This window comes from Seriola lalandi, unplaced genomic scaffold (assembly GCF_002814215.2).
Source record: "Seriola lalandi dorsalis isolate HSWRI2012SDOR001 ecotype SW California unplaced genomic scaffold, Sedor1 jcf7180002054780, whole genome shotgun sequence".
Taxonomy (NCBI): domain Eukaryota; kingdom Metazoa; phylum Chordata; class Actinopteri; order Carangiformes; family Carangidae; genus Seriola; species Seriola lalandi.
Window position 1 is genome coordinate 37,357 of NW_019525333.1, and position 11,469 is coordinate 48,825.

An 11,469-nucleotide genomic window follows, 5' to 3' on the forward strand; every position below is an offset into this window, starting at 1 on the left:
TAATTCGCTTTTACACGTTCACAATTTCTTCACATGTACAAACTTGATATTCTCATGCAGATTTGTTTTACAGGTTTACAAAGGTTGATTTACAATTACAGTTGGATTTTTGTGAAACAGTCTGACTAACATTAGACTGATCTATGACTGAACCAACACTACAGACCGGTCTGACATATCTGTGACAAGTGGAGACCAAGTTTAAAAAAGTGACGACACAGTGGATGGAAGTAAATATATATTCAGGTTTTTTTTAGGTTTTTGGAAACAACCAGAGTAATTACACGGTTGTAATGGATGAGTGACGCCAGGAGGGGGCAGTAATGCAACATAATAGATGCCAACTGCCGTAAAAACCCAAAGCAAATAACGGACATGTCTGCAGTACACGCTGCAGTACACGCTGCGGGGCGGTAGGTGGCGGTAGAGCTTCTGATAGCCGCCGGTAGCACCACAGAAGAAGAAGTAGCAGCAGCCGCAGCAGGTCCACTGAGGGACGGTCAACAGTTCTCCTTATATCTTCACTATAAATTGTCAAAACGTCGTACGCAATGAGGTAATTATCCTTCAACACGCCGAACATTACACGCACGGTGTTTGTAACAGCTCTGTTTGAGAAGTGTTTACGTCAGCTGATGTTAGCTCCTGTGCTAAGAAGCTAGCTGCGTGTATTGTTTGAACGCTGCCCACAGGCTAACACGTTAGCTGGGTAGAGAATTCACAATTCATCCTTCATCCAGATGTTAAGCATGTTCACGTTGTCACCTCTGAAGCACCGGGGGGTCTGTTACCCTCGTGTAGCTCGTTTAGCTATTGTCTGGCAGGGTAATGTTAAGCTAGCAACGCCTGTTCAAGAGAATGAATGGACCCCCACTGTTGTCTGTACGGGAGCCGAGAAGCTCAGCAGCGTTACGTTAGCTTAGCCACATAGCTTTCCTGTTCGCTTTGCAGTGAAATCAAATGGTTAAAAGCTGTATTTCTGAGTCTCCACATGTTGCTGTGTTTGTGTTTAGAGGGGACCGCGGCAGGGGCCGGGGAGGCCGCTTCGGGTCCCGCGGCGGGCTGGTCCAGGGGTGAGTTCAGCCTCCGAGCTGCTGCTTCTCTGTCTCTTCATTAACACGTCATGACTCAAAAGCCCAGTTACAGTGTGTGAGGGTCATCGCAGTCCTCCAAGACTCCAGAGTCCTGGTTTTCTGCTCATCTCAGATCATCCACAGCTGTTTTCAGTTGAACGAATCACTGCTAGACACACACTCACTTTATTAGGAACACATGTACAAGTTCAATCAGCCAATCATGAAGTAGCTGTAGATAAAACCCTGTAGATTCACATGATGTTCACATCAAACATCAGAATAAGGAAGAGCTAACATGAGCTAACATGGAAACAACACAGACACGTAGCAGCTGAGTGTCCAGGCACTTTAGAAGAACTAAACTGCAGCTCTGATGTGAACCTGCTCACATTAAAGCTGTAGTCTCCATTATTTAATTTCAAACTGAATATGCTGAAGCTCAGAGTCTGAAGAACAAAACATGTAACTGTCCCAGAACTTGTGGTGTGGAGTGAACATTAGATATTCTTCTATGATGCCTGTTGATGTTGTTATTATTACGAAACTACAAACTGTTCCTCTGCTCTTCCCTCCTGTTCAGGTACCGACCGTTTGTCCCACACATCCCATTTGATTTTTATGTGGTGAGTAAAGGTGTTTCACTGCCTCCTTCAGTCTGTTTCAGCTCTTGACTGCAGCCGCCATCACTGCTAGATGTGGTTAGGTGTAGTTTGGCACTGTTGCACCTGTAGCCACACCCAAAAGTGATGTCACAGTGTCCAGGAGTCGTATTCAGAGGATCTCTGTTACCTGCTCAGGTGAAGTGTGTTTGTGCACACACACATTGTTTTCCAGTGGCAGTGAGGAGAAAGTTTTAGCCTGAGGATGTTTTGTGAATACGGCTCCTGGAGTTCACCTGGACATCACTGCAGCCAGGTGAGATGTTTCTCACGGGGTGTTCAGGTACCTTAGTTTTCCTGTGAGTTATGTTGAGACCACCACCACCTAATGAAACTGCCTCAGCTAGCATAGCATAGCATAGCATAGAACAGCATGGGTGTGAGTACTGAAGCAGACTGTTGTTGTCACCAGTGTGAGATGGCTTTCCCCAGAGTGAAGCCTGCACCTGATGAGACCGCTTTCAGTGAGTGTCTGCTGAAGAGAAACCAGGACCTGAGCCCCACCCCCGCAGAGCAGGTCAGTCCCAGACCTGCACCGACGCCGCACCGGTCTCTCATCACACTCTGTTGTTTACACTCGCTGACAGAAACCTTGTTTACTTCTCTCTTCCTGTCTTAGTCCTCCATCTTGTCCCTGGTCACGAAGATCAATAATGTCATTGACAACCTGATTGTCGCTCCTGGAAACTTTGAAGTGGTGAGTCAGTTACCATGGTACTGCACACTGTAAGTAACATGATCAGTCAGCTCCCTGGTCGGATCATCATCTGTGTAATAAGTGGATCATTCAGTTTAAACGGTCACATCTGGTCACATCTGTCATTAACCCGGTTCATCGTGTCACCACATGACATTTGAACAGTGTTGTACCTGTGTCTCCTCATAGCAAATTGAAGAGGTGCGTCAGGTGGGCTCTTACAAGAAGGGTACCATGACAACAGGACACAACGTCGCTGACCTGGTTGTGATCCTGAAGATCCTCCCAACACGTGAGTCATCACCAGGAAGTGACGTCACCTGTAACAGTCTGAATGGAAACCGCTGCTGCTTGTTATCACCCGAGTCTTTGAGATGTTTGTTGTGACCTCTGATGAACTGGCACAATTTAGATTTAATTTGGGAAAAATACCTGTTTTCAGATCAGTAACATAAGAGAAGTGAGGACTAATAATCTGCTGCCACAGAAACAGTCTGCAGGTGGTTGTTGTTGTTGTTGTTCTCATTGAACTTATTCTGATGTGAGAAGTTTATTCACGGTGATGATTCTTCCTTTGACAGTCGAGGCAGTTGCTGCTCTGGGCAACAAAGTAGTGGAGACGCTTCGTACACAGGATCCCACTGAAGGTGACGTGTTCTCAGACGTGTTTAAGTTGAACAGTGGAGTGTAATTCCACTGTCAGACAGCAGCTGACTGTGTGTGTGTGTGTGTGTGTGTGTGTGTGTGTGTGTGTGTGTGTGTTGGTTTCAGTGCTGTCCATGTTGACCAATGAGACGGGCTTTGAGATCAGTTCAGCTGACGCCACTGTCAAGATCCTCATCACCACCGTCCCTCCCAACCTGCGCAAGCTGGACCCAGAGCTGCACCGTAGGAACACACACACACACACACACACACACACACACACACACATAAACATTTAAGGTTTTATTTCTCCGTAGCTGAGGGAGTTAAAGTCTTTAGTGCAGCAGTTTAACTGACCTTTGGTAAAAGACTAAGAAAAGGAGAAATCCTTAAATACTTTAGTGAACATTTTAAGGAAACTTTAACTCAGACTTCTTAGATCTTAACTTAAGGTGCCCACAAATCTGATTCAGTCTTGACCAGATTTCCCTGATGGGAGTCCAGACATGTCAGCACCCGACCTCACTTGACCTCACCTGTTGTGACTGATCAAAGTGCGCAGAGGTTAAAAGGTTCAGCGCCTCAGCGAGTCACAGTCCAGAGAGCGGCTCAGGTGTGGAGGTTGGAGCTGAGACACCGGGGTCATTTCATTTTTGTGTTTTCTTCAGTGGACATCAAGGTGCTGCAGAGCGCCCTCGCCGCCATCCGCCACGCCCGCTGGTTTGAGGAGAACGCCTCTCAGTCCACGTGAGGACGTCTTCTGTTTCCTGTCACCACAGCTGAGTCCTTCGCTGACACCGGCACCAACACTCATCTGTCTCGTTTGTTTTATGTCGTCTTCAGGGTCAAAGTGCTGATCCGCCTCTTGAAGGACCTGAGGCTGCGCTTCCCTGGTTTTGAACCCCTCACTCCCTGGATCCTGGACCTGCTGGTGAGTCCTGACATGTGACCAGAGTAAGGAACACAAGCGTGTGACCTCATGTTCTCCCTGGCCGGTGTTGTGGGTCAGTGAGCGGTGTGTGTTGTGTGTTGTGTTTCAGGGACACTCTGCAGTGATGAACAACCCGTCCAGGCAGCCGCTGTCCCTGAACGTGGCCTATAGGTGTGTTCCCGCTCTCTTCAGGTCTCGTGCTGTTCAGTCTCCTCTGATGAGACTCTGTGTCTGAGCTTTGTGTTGGACTCTTGTTTTGAAGGCGCTGCCTGCAGATGCTGGCTGCTGGTCTCTTCCTGCCCGGCTCAGTGGGCATCACTGACCCCTGCGAGAGCGGGAACTTCAGAGTGCACACAGTCATGACTCTGGAGCAGCAGGTAGGTCTGGTCCTGGTCCTGGTCCTGGTCCTGGTTCTGCAGCTGGTTCGGGGAGCAGGTCTGAGTGTGTGCTAATGTTTGTGTGTCTGTGTAGGACATGGTGTGTTTCACAGCTCAGACGCTGGTCAGGGTGCTGTCCCACGGAGGCTACAGGAAGATCCTCGGCCTGGAGGGAGACGCCAGCTGTAAGATGATGTCATTGTTTTCATACATTAATAATAATAACTGTATTCGTATAGAACTTTTCTGAACAAAGTTACAAGAAAAGTAAAACTAGATAAAAGAAAAATCCAAAGTGAGCATCATAAAGTGTCAAATCAACATTTGAGGCTTTAAAAGTCAGTAACAACATTTTTTAAATCCAGTGAAGGGAGGCGAGCTCCAGAGTCATGTGACTGTACCTGTTAGTTCCAGCAATCAGACGAGCAGCATTATCTTGTACCAGCTGAAGACGGTGGAGCGAAGCCTGACAGAATCAGTAACAGCATGTACAGGTTTATGTAGATCAGTGATTGATAGAAACGAGACTGAACCACGTGTTTGAAGCATCAATTAGACATTTAGACATAAAGCAGCTGTCGGGGGATCAGTTGACATGTTTCTCCCGGGTGTCACACCTGTTGCTCTGACAGGTCACCTGACGCACTGATAACACAACGTACACACAGGGAGTGACTCCTGTAATAATCTGTCGTTCCAGACCTGGCAACAGAGATGTCCACGTGGGACGGCGTGATCGTGACGCCCTCAGAGAAGGCCTACGAGAAACCCCCAGAGAGGAAGGAGGAGGAAGACGAAGCTCTGGAGGAGGGAGGAGATGGAGAGGATGAGAGCATGGAGACCCAGGAGTGATGATGATGATGATGATGAGCTGAGGTTGGATCCTCGACCACCAACACACACACGTTCAGCAACTCATATTTTACACCACTCCCAGTAGGGATGGTACTGAAACGGGTTCATGTTAATCGAGTGCATGTGAGGAAAATAAGCAACGTTAATATTGTTCATTTGTTTTTTTTCTCTTACAAAATGCCACAAAGTCCCAATAAGAGAAAACATTAAAGAACCGGATTGATTAGTGGTATCGATAAAAGTAGTAGTGCCATCCCCAACTCCGTGTGTGTGTGTGTGTGTGTGTGTGTGTGTGTGTGTGTGTGTGTGTGTTCTCTCCACAGTGGGTGCTGGTTGTTTTTGAAGAGGACGTCCTGGACAGACCTGACGAGTCAGAAAAAGGACTGAACTCAGTTTTATTGTCACGTTTTTACTTTCCCTTGTTCTGTTTGTATTTTGTCTTTGTTACATTTACAGTAAAATTTAGTTTTTTTTTTTTAAATTTAACTGCTGTTGTTGTTTGTCATGGGACACACACACACACACACACACACACGCTGGTCGTCAGTATTTTATCGGAGTTGTTTTCAATATTAAATCAACTCATAAGTAAATTCAAACAGTATTAGGTCTTTATGATTTGGCTGTTTTTACATTGTTGTTGAACCTGTTTCCTCACGTAGCTTCATGATTTAGTCAAAAATGATCAGTGTGACATTTGACATGTTAAATGTGGGTGAAGCTAATGGTTAGCCTGCTCTGGGTTTGAGCCTGTTCACTATAAAACACGGACAAGATCACGGAGCGGAGCACTGAGACCGGGTCAATCAACAGGAAGTGCTAATATCACACAGAGGGAGTGATGTACTGAATACGTTAACTACATGTATCACTCCGCTTTACAGGTTTTCTATTAACCGTCAATCATCATATTCAGAACATCACGACCTCAGTGTGATATTACTTTATACAACAGTTCCACGAGCGCCATGTTAGTTAAATTAGCAACAACAGATGATGTATGATTTGTTTATTTCATCATTTATTTGACTACACCAACAAATAGTTTCGCAACTGGACTGGTACTGAACATTTTCCTGACCTGCACAGAGACACTAGCTTAGACAGATATAGACTTTATTTATCCCTTAGGGGAAATTCATTAGCTGCTTTTAGTGATTAATGGACCTTGGTCTGAAGAAGTTTGAGAGACTCTGTATCAAACCACACCTGTGGGAAGTGAACAGGTGTTTGTGACCTGACTGGGTGGAGGGTCAGAAGGTGAGAACTGGTTTTAGTTGGACCAGATCAGAGACACAGTTCTGAGACAAAGTGACTTTATTCTGACTTTGCAGCAGACTGCTGATGTTGGGGAGAGTTTCAAGGGACCACTAAAACATGCAACACTGGGTTTCCATGACAACGGATGATGCGAGCAACTAATTCACTCGGGTATTAAATGACAGTGGAAAGGTCAGCAGGATCTAAAGAGGCTACACGCTCCGTCAGTGTGGACCCGAGTCTCCCCATCTCACACACTATTATTTGGACATTTAGCTGTTAGCGATTAGCACAGGATATGCTAACGACAGGAACACACGCAGTAAGAGCAGGCGGAAAAGACACGAAGGTTCCTCACAGTTACTCGTTTCCATGTCAACATAACAGTCATCATCTGCTTCCTGTCGACAGTCAGACTTCAGGTCTTTCAGCGGTCGCACACCGCAGTGGAGCTCACACCCTCACGCACGTCTGAGTGTCACAGGTGGCGCCGACAGGTAACATTCAACCCTCAAAGGTCAGAGTTCAGCGAATCCTGTTCACATCTGTCTCACATAAGAACAAACACAGAATCCACCTCGACCCAGCACGTCGTCCAGTCAGACACCAGGGGGCGTGTCCTGGTTCTCGCACATCAGGGGGCGGGTCTCCTCTGATGTGAGCCTGTCAGAGACCCCCCCGCCCTGAAGGACAGAGCTGGACCTGGACTGACGGACTGATGAGGATTAACTTCATGTGAGGGAGGGGGGTGATGAGGACACAGTGGGCTCTGTGCACCCATCTGAAGCAGAGCTGGGGGGGGGGGGGGGGGGGGGGTCACGGCTTGAGTTTGAGCCAGGGGTGGACCATGGTGAGGAGAGACAGGACTGAGGAGGCCAGGCCGCAGGCCCCGACGAAGCCCTGTCCTGTGGGGTAAATCTGCAGCCGGTCCAGAGGGATGAAGATGTCGCAGCTGTTCTTCAGCAGGTCCAGGAGCAGCGGCGGGTTGCTGTACAGCACCGTCACCAGCAGGTGGAGCCGTCTGCGGAGCCACACCGCCATGACGGGCACGGCCGCACCGGCCGGAGTGGCTGGGGAGGACAGCTGGTCCTCGGGCAGGGCGGTGCCGGGGTAGGGGGAGGGCGGGGACTTGGCGGCTCTGTAGCGTGCTTCACTTTCCATGAGGAGGCGGAGCTCGTACACGTCTCGAGTCAGGTTGAGGATCAGAGAGAAGAGGTAGTACCTGCAGAGTTCAGACACACAGCTGGATCAGGTGAGACACTCAGGTGAACATGTTCACTCTGACCAGCAGAACCAGCAGCTGCTCACCTGAGACGACGTCCAGGTCTCAGGTGAAGAGTCCGTCAGAAACGACAGGTAACAAACCAGCACTGAAGAAATTAAATCTAAGCGGGAAGATCGAGGTAGAAAACCACGAGCCCTGGACTCCCTCACCTGAGCTGTGCTTCTCCTCCTAGATTCAGATTCATGTTTTCTCCCTTATTTATTATTTAACTCATAAACATTTATTTTTGTCAATTTTCACTTAAATGAAAATTAAACTCAAATAAATGTACTTGTCTGCTAATTCATTTGTTTTTATTTCTTTATTTATTTTCTTTCACTTGTTCAAATCCGAGGACATTCCTCATACTGTCGTAAGTTTTTATAAATGTATATTAATATGTTTTAGTGATTCTTTTCTTTTCTGAAAACGAGCTTTTCTTTGGCTCAATGAAACATATTTGAAAATAAAGAAACTAGGTCACTGTACTCTGAACCTAGAGCTCAGTGCCAGGTCACATGATGCTTCTCACCTGAAAGACCTCTGACTCCATTTGTGCTGGTCCAGTTTGGAGATGAGTCCAGTTTTTCCCGCCCACAGGACGTTGTCACAGGCGAAGTACATGGCTCTGTTGAGGTGGCTGATGGTCAGGCAGAGTCTCAGCACGCTGTCAGACAGGTGGATCGCCCTCTTGGCGGCTTCCAGCGCCTCCACTGAGTTTCCCAGACGCAGCACTACAGGACACACACACACACACACACACACACACACACACACACACACACACACACACACAGGTCACACACCTCAGCTTTAGCATCGGGAGAACGAGTCAAAGTGGCGGCTTCACTCACACTTCCTGGTCAGGCTCAGGTGTGCTTCCAGCTGACGGACGGTTGGGAGGAGGTCAGCCGCCGCCCCGCCCCTCTGCAGCGTGTAGCCCAGCAAGGTGCAGGTGTACTGAGCCGCCCTGTGAGACAACAGAGAGTCATGAAGACGAGGGAGACAGGTAGGAGACAGGTAGACAAACAAACACAGTACATCATCAGCGTCTCCGTCACAATAAACAATAAAAACAAAAAAGTGTCTCTCAGCTGTTTCTTCAGCTGAACCTGTTCACACCTGGAGTCTGTTCACACCTGGAGTCTGTTCACACCTGGAACCTGTTCACACCTGAAACCTGTTCACACCTGAAACCTGTTCACACCTGGAACCTGTTCACACCTGAAACCTGTTCACAACTGAAACCTGTTCACACCTGGAGTATGTTCACATCTGGAACCTGTTCACAGCTGGAACCTGTTCACACCTGAAACCTGTTCACACCTGGAGTCTGTTCACATCTGGAACCTGTTCACACCTGGAACCTGTTCACACCTGGAACCTGTTCACACCTGAAACCTGTTCACACCTGGAACCTGTTCACACCTGGAGTCTGTTCACATCTGGAACCTGTTCACACCTGGAGTCTGTTCACATCTGGAACCTGTTCACACCTGGAACCTGTTCACATCTGGAACCTGTTCACACCTGGAACCTGTTCACATCTGGAACCTGTTCACACCTGGAACCTGTTCACACCTGGAACCTGTTCACACCTGGAGTCTGTTCACACCTGGAGTCTGTTCACATCTGGAACCTGTTCACACCTGGAGTCTGTTCACATCTGGAACCTGTTCACATCTAGAACCTGTTCACACCTGGAACCTGTTCACATCTGAAACCTGTTCACACCTGGAACCTGTTCACACCTAGAACTTGTTCACATCTGGAACCTGTTCACATCTAGAACCTGTTCACACCTGGAACCTGTTCACATCTAGAACCTGTTCACACCTGGAACCTGTTCACACTTATTACCTGTTCACACTTATTACCTGTTCACATCTGGAACTTGTTCACACCTGGAACCTGTTCACACTTATTACCTGTTCACACTTATTACCTTTTCACATCTGGAACCTGTTCACATCTAGAACCTGTTCACATCTAGAACCTGTTCACATCTGGAACCTGTTCACACCTGGAACCTGTTCACATCTGGAACTTGTTCACATCTGGAACTTGTTCACAGTTGGAACCTGAACCACATCACTTGTCAGTCTGTTTGTGGTTCCCCCTGATCCAGCCCAATGAGCCGCACCCGTACAAGTTCGGGTTCGAGGACTTGTTGCTATGACAACAAGCTTTCAAGAACCACTGTGACCAGACTGAGGTTATCTCAAGTTAACCCCCCCCCCCGGTCTGAGACGAGCCGTTTCCGTGGTAACCCAGGTGCGACACGGGCCCTTCGCCGTCTGGGTGGTTCGGTTGAAGTGACGTGACAGATCCGGTCTATGAAGTTACCTGATGATTCGCTCCTTGGCCTGGCTCTGGGCGTTAAATCGAACCCACGAGTCCATTCTGGCTCCTGGTTCTGTGACGGCTGCTCGGTCGCTGACGTTAACCAGCGGTTAACTAGCTGTTAACCTGTGTGCTAGCGCTGGTTAGCAGCCCAGGAGCTAACGTCTCTAAACTGGTTCTGAAGACACTTTTAATCCCACCACTAGTCCGCCATGTCCGGACAGGATATCCGCCTCCTCCCCCTCTTCTTCTGGGGTTAATGGCGGGTCACAAAGCGGCGTGACGGCTGCACGACGCCCCCTGCTGTACGGAGTGTGAAGCTTCGTCTTCTCTTCTTTTTCTTCTTCTCCTTCTTGTGTGTTTTAATAACATAAAATTAGACAAACTAGGCCATATCAGCTTTATAGATTTAAGTAAAATTAACTCAAAAATCATTGACTTAACATAAAAAAATCATGTCAACCTCAGAAAGGTTTTTTATGTCATTTTGACAGTCATGAACATTTATCGACTTAACAATAAACCTTCATTTATTATTCAAATATTTAACTCTTAACTTCTGAGACGTCCCTGTACGCCCTGTCAACCCTCTTCTTCTGTGGTATTTTTATTTGGTTTGTTTTGGGACTCAGTCTGGGCCCAGCAGTGCAGGTGGTGACTGCACCTTGTGTTTTAGGCTGTGTCCGTCTTCTCTGTTCACCTTAGGACAGGTGTGTCTGTGTCTTTGATGCTGTCGTCCACCTTAGGGTGGATCTACGTCACATCAGTCCAGGGTCTTCACTGCTGCCACAGGTGACGTCTCCTCTCAGGGGATCCTGTCTTCACGGTGTTAGGATGTAGAATGGTGTGTGTGTGTGTGTGTGTGTGTGTGTGTGTGTGACAGTGGCCTGCTACACAAATCAACTCTTACACTGATTAACTGTAGACTTCATGAGGAAAGCTTTTATTGATGAAGACGTATGACTTCACCTGATTAGTTCAATGTTTGTAGTTTCATAATACTGAGGTTACTTTGTGTGTGTGTGTGTGTGTGTGTTGAGGAGAGTGGGGGTCTCTGACATGACATTACAAAGTCTGTATAAGTATCACAATGCCATTAGTTGATTTTACTTTAATATCCAGTCAACATTACAAGAGCAGCACATCTTTACAATAAAATAACTACAAAATAAAAATAACAATATTCTAAATTAGCCAAATTCAGTTCTTTACTACATAGTTTCATTATAGTTGAAGTGTCAGAATAAAGCTGTTGAATGTTGATGAGTGTGATGACGTGTTTCTGTTGTCTCTCATTAACAACAGACTGGGAAGATAAATGCATCATCAGTGGTTTTAGTGTGGGATGAAATCTGATCCAGA

General features: G+C 47.3%; 2 protein-coding genes across 2 annotated transcripts; one reads left to right on the plus strand and one right to left on the minus strand.

Annotated features, from left to right (window-relative positions):
• The first annotated feature begins 407 nt into the window (after positions 1 to 407).
• Positions 408 to 5,726, plus strand: ilf2 (interleukin enhancer binding factor 2). The gene is made up of 15 exons (XM_023425445.2): positions 408 to 556; positions 1,014 to 1,073; positions 1,657 to 1,699; positions 2,148 to 2,252; positions 2,355 to 2,432; positions 2,622 to 2,724; positions 3,014 to 3,079; positions 3,204 to 3,320; positions 3,746 to 3,824; positions 3,921 to 4,008; positions 4,118 to 4,179; positions 4,271 to 4,385; positions 4,480 to 4,570; positions 5,086 to 5,261; positions 5,564 to 5,726. Exons 1-14 carry the CDS (start codon positions 552 to 554, stop codon positions 5,235 to 5,237), a joined length of 1,164 nt encoding a protein of 387 aa, XP_023281213.1. The 5' UTR covers positions 408 to 551; the 3' UTR covers positions 5,238 to 5,261; positions 5,564 to 5,726.
• A 1,571-nt stretch (positions 5,727 to 7,297) lies between these two features.
• Positions 7,298 to 10,377, minus strand: pex11b (peroxisomal biogenesis factor 11 beta). The gene is made up of 4 exons (XM_023425444.2): positions 10,111 to 10,377; positions 8,619 to 8,734; positions 8,297 to 8,498; positions 7,298 to 7,722 (listed from the first exon to the last, which is right to left on the minus strand). The coding sequence occupies exons 1-4, from the start codon at positions 10,164 to 10,166 to the stop codon at positions 7,317 to 7,319; spliced, it is 780 nt and encodes a 259-aa protein (XP_023281212.1). The 5' UTR covers positions 10,167 to 10,377; the 3' UTR covers positions 7,298 to 7,316.
• Positions 10,378 to 11,469: the final 1,092 nt, after the last annotated feature.

Coding starts and splice junctions, on each gene's coding strand:
- ilf2 (XM_023425445.2), top strand. Junction 3,825..3,920: donor GAGAACGCCTCTCAGTCCAC/GTGAGGACGTCT, acceptor TGTCGTCTTCAG/GGTCAAAGTGCTGATCCGCC. Junction 4,009..4,117: donor CCTGGATCCTGGACCTGCTG/GTGAGTCCTGAC, acceptor GTTGTGTTTCAG/GGACACTCTGCAGTGATGAA.
- pex11b (XM_023425444.2), bottom strand. CDS start 10,166: ATGGACTCGTGGGTTCGATTTAACGCCCAGAGCCAGGCCAAGGAGCGA. Junction 8,735..10,110: donor GCCAAGGAGCGAATCATCAG/GTAACTTCATAG, acceptor GTTGTCTCACAG/GGCGGCTCAGTACACCTGCA. Junction 8,499..8,618: donor CCTGAGCCTGACCAGGAAGT/GTGAGTGAAGCC, acceptor TGTGTCCTGTAG/TGCTGCGTCTGGGAAACTCA.